The sequence below is a fragment of the Acanthisitta chloris genome, unplaced genomic scaffold (genome assembly GCF_000695815.1).
Source record: "Acanthisitta chloris isolate BGI_N310 unplaced genomic scaffold, ASM69581v1 scaffold23984, whole genome shotgun sequence".
Classification (NCBI taxonomy): domain Eukaryota; kingdom Metazoa; phylum Chordata; class Aves; order Passeriformes; family Acanthisittidae; genus Acanthisitta; species Acanthisitta chloris.
The window spans coordinates 20,820-26,281 of NW_008670160.1; the positions used below are offsets into that span (position 1 = coordinate 20,820).

General features: G+C 55.2%; 1 protein-coding gene across 1 annotated transcript in view; it reads left to right on the plus strand.

Annotated features, from left to right (window-relative positions):
* The first annotated feature begins 2,117 nt into the window (after positions 1-2,117).
* EVPL (envoplakin) overlaps positions 2,118-5,462 on the plus strand; it is a 22,867-nt gene continuing 19,522 nt past the window's right edge. Inside the window, exon 1 of the mRNA XM_009073585.1 lies at positions 2,118-2,191. Within this exon, the coding sequence (XP_009071833.1) occupies positions 2,118-2,191 (74 nt within the window). The remainder of the gene's footprint in view (positions 2,192-5,462) is intronic.

Consider the following 5,462-nt stretch of genomic DNA (forward strand, 5'->3'; position numbering starts at 1 on the left):
GGGAAGGAGACAGACCCCTTGGGGCTTCGCTGAGGACTGAGCAAGCCCTTCTCCTCTGGTGGATGAGCAGGTGGCAAGGAGCTGCCTCCTTGCATGACCTCTTCCTGTTCTCATCACACTGTGTCTGGCTGGGCAAGGGAGACACAGGTCCCTTCACCTCAGTGAGGCAGGCTGGATGCTCAGCATTGCTCCTGGGCCAGGGCTCAGCATCTGGCCTGGCTTTCTAGTTTGTGTCTTGCACCATCTGTAAATGGACAGGTTCTCCTCTGCCAAGCACACTGTTTTCCTCTCATCAGCCAGAGATTATCCCTGTTTCTGTCTGTCCCATCTGTGTGTGGCACAGAGGCTGCCACTGCCTGCCAGAACGTGTGTGTGTGTGCACAGAGCTGAGACTAGAGACTATTGGCTTTTGAGCACTGTCTTTCTGAGGGATCCTTGCCAGGCAAGGGGAAGGATCACACCTCTGTCTTGTTAAAGAGAGGAGAGGAAGGTGCTGTCTAAGAGCTTTGCAGGTGAGGAGCTCCAGCCCTTGGCTCCAGGCTGCAGGTGATGGATGGCTCAGGAAGCAAGTTGTCCAGGGTGGTGTGTTGGTATGTGCCTGGTTTGCCTTCTGTGCTAATTCTCAAACTTCCTCCACGTGCAAGCACACTGTTTTCCAAGGGATTACAGGCAGTGATTGTACAACTTAGTTTCCTTTGAATCCACAGGGGATCAGTCCCCTCCTGGCCCATGCAAACAGCAGCTCTGCACAGAAGGGCTTGTCCCATGCTCCAGTTTTGCCTGGGTACAAACAGGTCTATGTGGCCTCAAATGCTTTCAGCTCTTGTCCCTGGCAAGGCTTCAGTTTGCTTTAAGTCTTTAAATGCCAATGCAGCAGGGCCTGGTCCTGTGGGCTACAGGTGATGTGCTGGACTGGTTCCTTCTCCTGGTCCTGGGTTGTCCTTAGGCCACATGAAAGGAGGAAGAACAGCCACAAACCTGAGTTGGCATCACAGGTGGCTGGTGCTTACCTGGGGGCTGTGAGCTCCATCTGCTCCTGTCCCTTTCCTCCTTCATCCTCTGCCCTTCCTCCCTGGTCCTGCACTGGATAAGGATCCATGTTGATGTGGGATCCATGCTGGATCAGCCTGAAACACAGGGTTGCTGCTTTGTGGGGAGCTTTGAACTTGGCTTTATCTGAAACCAACACATAGCCAGTCCTTGCTGTGGCTTAGGAGAGCTGTGGGACTGGGCAGCACAGCCTGGCTGGGCATCCCTGCGGGCCACAGAGATGCCAGGGTGTTGCTGGGCTGTACTGGGAACCAGTTGGGACTCTGAAACTTAGCTCCACAGGGGAAAGAGCTGCCCAGAGGCAAAACCTGCTCAAGGGTTTTGGGCAGGCAGGGTGTCTAGGCAGAGCCTCAGCCCGAGGTCTCTGGGCTTTGGTACCTGAGTTTGTCCCAGAGCCTGAATCCCACTGGCTGAGGCTCCTGTGATGCTGTGCTGGAGCTGCTGACATTCCCTCTGCCACGAGCCCTCAGTGTTTTCCTGGGAGCCAGGGCCACCACATGCTGAGTCTGGGCCAAGAGTTTACTGAACTGCAAAATAACATCATGTTCTGTGACTTGATTCTTCCCAAACTGCTGCTGCCTGGGAAAACTCTTGGTTAGTTTCTTCATGGGGCTTTGTGCTGTTCTCTAGCGTTTTAAACAGCTCCTGCAAAGAGATGCCTTAAGATGTGTCTCAGGAGTTGCAGGGAGCTCACTCCGAGTCACGTTCACAGGCTTTTCCCCCCGCAGAGGTCACACTCTCTGCCCCTCTGCTGCGAGACTGCCGCGCAGCTCTGGCTGTGTGTGCCAAAACACTCTCTGAGCCAGGGCGAGGTCTCCCGTTCTCCCTCTGGGGCTCTGCTCTTTCCACCCTAAACTGGTTTTTCGAGTCATTTTTTCATATGTGCCTCCATCTCTGCTGCTGCTGCTCACCTGCGTTCGGGGAGGAGCCTCCCAGAAACTGCTCTTTAGCGCAGCACCGACCGTCCCCGGCTGAGTCCTGTCATTCCATCCCCACACCCCGCAGCAGGGAACCAGCGCCCACAGCGACTTTGCAGACTGCAGGAGACCAGCTGGGACTTGGCCAACATGTTCAAGGGGGTGGGCAAAGGCTCCCCGAGCAGAAGTTCCCCCAACAGAGGTTCCCCTGTCAAGCCTAGCAAGTAAGTGTGACCCTTCTCCTCTCTCTACGCTGCCCTGTAACCCTGGGGGGAAGGTGAGGGATGAGCCCTCCATGTCTTCTGAGCCATGCTAAGAACCATCCCTCTTTGTGGAGAAGCAGGAAGGTTGGAGCTTGATGGGAAGTGATGCCAAAACATGCTGGTCCAGCTGTTGGCCTTGTGGGCTTTGTGCTCCATCCCAGAAGGATCCATGCAGCCCCTGGGATGTGCAGTGCCTGAAGATGTGCTCAGAGCTGTGTTCATTGCACAGGGAGGTGCACAAAGCCCCTTTTGGGCAGGTAGGAATAGAGAGGATAAACAGCCTCTGTGCTTGGGTGGAACAATACCTGTTCAATGGTGAAGCAGATCCCAGCCTGGGTCTGAGATCCTGGGATTCACTGGCTGTGAAAGGTTAGTGTGATGCTGCCCTGGGACCTGGGAATCATGGAGAAGGATGCTCAGTCTGGTGCTGCTCAGGTGGTGGAGATGGGTGAGGAGTGGGTTTGCTGGTGGCTGCTCTAATCCATCCTGGGAACAGACTGGGTCTCTGCGGGTCGAATTGCTGAGGTTGCCTCTTTCAGACCTGCTTGGAGCAACCTGGTCTAGTGGAAAGTGTCCCAGCCCATGGCAGAGGGACTGGAACAAGGTGGTATTTAAGACCCCTTCCAACCCAAACCATTCTGTGAGGAGATTCCCTAAGCCCTGGGGAGTGAGACCTGTGATGGGACTGGGATGCTTCTGGGAGGGGATGTTCCTGCAGAGAGAGTGCTCATCCCTCCCTCCAGCTGCTAGTGCTAACTCAGGCTTATTTTCCACCTCCCTCAGCAATTTTGCATTTCGTAGTGTTGGTGGGCTGATTCCACAGGAATCTTGGTGCCCAGCCAGGGTTGGAGGCTGAGGAATTTGCAAGGGGGCTTGTGCTGAGGAGGAGAGGAGCTGCAGGGAGAAGGGGATGCTGACCTCATCTCCTGGGACCACCACCAGCAGCAGCCTGGGATGGTGGGTGTGTGGATGCCTGAGTGGACACAACCCAGTGCTGACACCCAACTGCAACGTTTTGGGGGCCAATCCCAGGTCAGCAAACAGCCACTGGGGAGGGGAATGGACCAGTGCTGCCAGGAGAAGGTGAGCCCCACAAAGGCTGGGGCTGCTCCAGGGGGATATTGAGAGCTGGGCTCCTGCCATTAGGAAGCTTCAGTGGAGCTGAGCACTCACAAACTCATCTCAAAGGCAGCTCTGGGGGCTCTCTGAACACCAAGCCTTTGTTGGGGCCTGGCTGCAGTGAGACACCTCCCCAGCAGCCCTGGAGCTGTGTCAGCCTCTGTATTTTTTTAGGCTTGCTAATACAATCTATCCACTTCCCCAGCAAGCTTCCAAACCAGTCTGAGGATTTCTCATGACATATCACTGCAGCCCCTGCCATGCCACAGGAGGGTTCAGGCCAGGTTCTTTCCCAGCATGAGCCTCTTGGAATAACTGGAGTTGCATCCCAGCGAGACCTCACACCTCTTCCCTGTGCAGGATGGAGGCTGGAGCCAGGAGTGTGGCAATTACTGAGCTAGTTGTGCTTGTTTTAGGAGGCACCAACCATCAGACACAGGCTAATTCACTTGGCCATGGCCTGGAGCTTGGTCAGTGCCCAAAGTAGCTGAGAAAATGAAGGTGAATGAGTTGTTTTGGGAGCAGCTGCCAGCACACGCTCTGCAGATGGCCCCAAGAAAATACTAGTGGCACAGAGCTGCTCTTGGTGGCCCCAAGGCCAGAACCTTGACAGCAGCTTGAGGTTCCCTGTCTCTGGGGTTCATGATTAGCAGTTGGATCCCTATACAGGTACCTCATCTTGGTCCTCGGGACCATGGTGTTGAGCATCCTCATTCTCAGGGTCCTTTCCTGTCTCCAGTTGGTGGATGCATTCAGGGAGACAATAGCAAGTGCAGGTTTATCCCCAAGGAGCATCCTGGCTGTGCCTTGCTCTAGGAGAAGACACTGCAGGGCTGAAAGGGAAAACTCATGAGAAGGTGGAATTGAATTGGATCTGGCTGGACTGGCTGCCCGGGTGTGATTTTGACAAAGGCTGTGGGTGGTTTTGGAGGTGGATGGCAAGTCATGTCCTGGTTTAGTTGTCTTCTGGGATTATTGCGTCTGCCACCACCTCCCTCTGCTTCTCCCTGATGAGTCTAGAGCAGTGTGGACCTTGGGGGACAGGCATGGGCTCAGGGGCTAACCCAGCACTGCAGGGGGTGGGGGTTGGTCTGTTTTGGTCTGTTGGCAGCTCAAAATGTGCAAGGACTTCTATGTGTCAGGGAGAACAGACCCAGCTTTGGGGACTGTCCTGTGGCCATAAAGCAAAGTCCCCTGTGAGGAAGGGACAGAGGGATCAGGATCTGGGTGGTGGGTGCTGTGGTCCTGCCCAAATATGCCCTGGCAGGAGTGACCAGGAGTGGGGACAGTCCTGCTCAGTGACACTGTCCCTTGCATGCAGCTCATCTGTCCAGGAGGCAGAAAGTGGTACAAGAAATGAAGCAATTAAGGGTAATAATAGTGCTCTGCCTGTCCTAGGTATGAGATAGCCCTAGGGAGGAGGCTGCCCTGGCTCTTGAGGAGGAGGAGGAGCAGCAGGAGCTTTGCCCTTGGCCATCTCGGCCATCCCAGAGCTGCAGCTGTGCCATGCACCATGCGTGGGGCAGGACCCAACTCTGGGAGGCCAAGGGATGCCCAACATGAGCTTGTGGCTCCTTGTATCCCACCCAACACCAGACTGCCTCTCTGCAGCTCAAGTGTCAGCATGTTCACCCAGAAATGTGGGGCCCAGCTGGGTTCAAATCTTGCTGAGATGGATCCCTATACAGGTACCTCATCTTGGTCCCAGGGGCAGCAGAGATGGGGCAGGGGGACACTCTGAGGAGGAATAGTGATGCACCTGCATCACCATGGGCTGCCTGGGTGTGTGTTCACAGGGACAGGAGAAGCTTTCACTCCTGTCAGCACAGAGGATCCTCTCTCTGCTCCTGAGATGATGTTCTCCAGGAAGCATCCCCTCTTCCCTGAAGATCAGGCTGTTCACAGCAGCATCTTGGTCTCAGGTGCCCTGTGCAGTGCAGAGGCAGCACAGGCTTGGATGGGCTGAGTCCCTGTGACCAGGAGGCTGCTGATCTTTCCAGTCCATAGTTTTGTTGTGGCACAGCCTAAACAAAGCTGATTCCTGTGTCCAGACTTGTGAACCAACAGATGGGGTGTCTCAGCATTTCCTGGAGCCAGAAAGGGGATGCCAGCA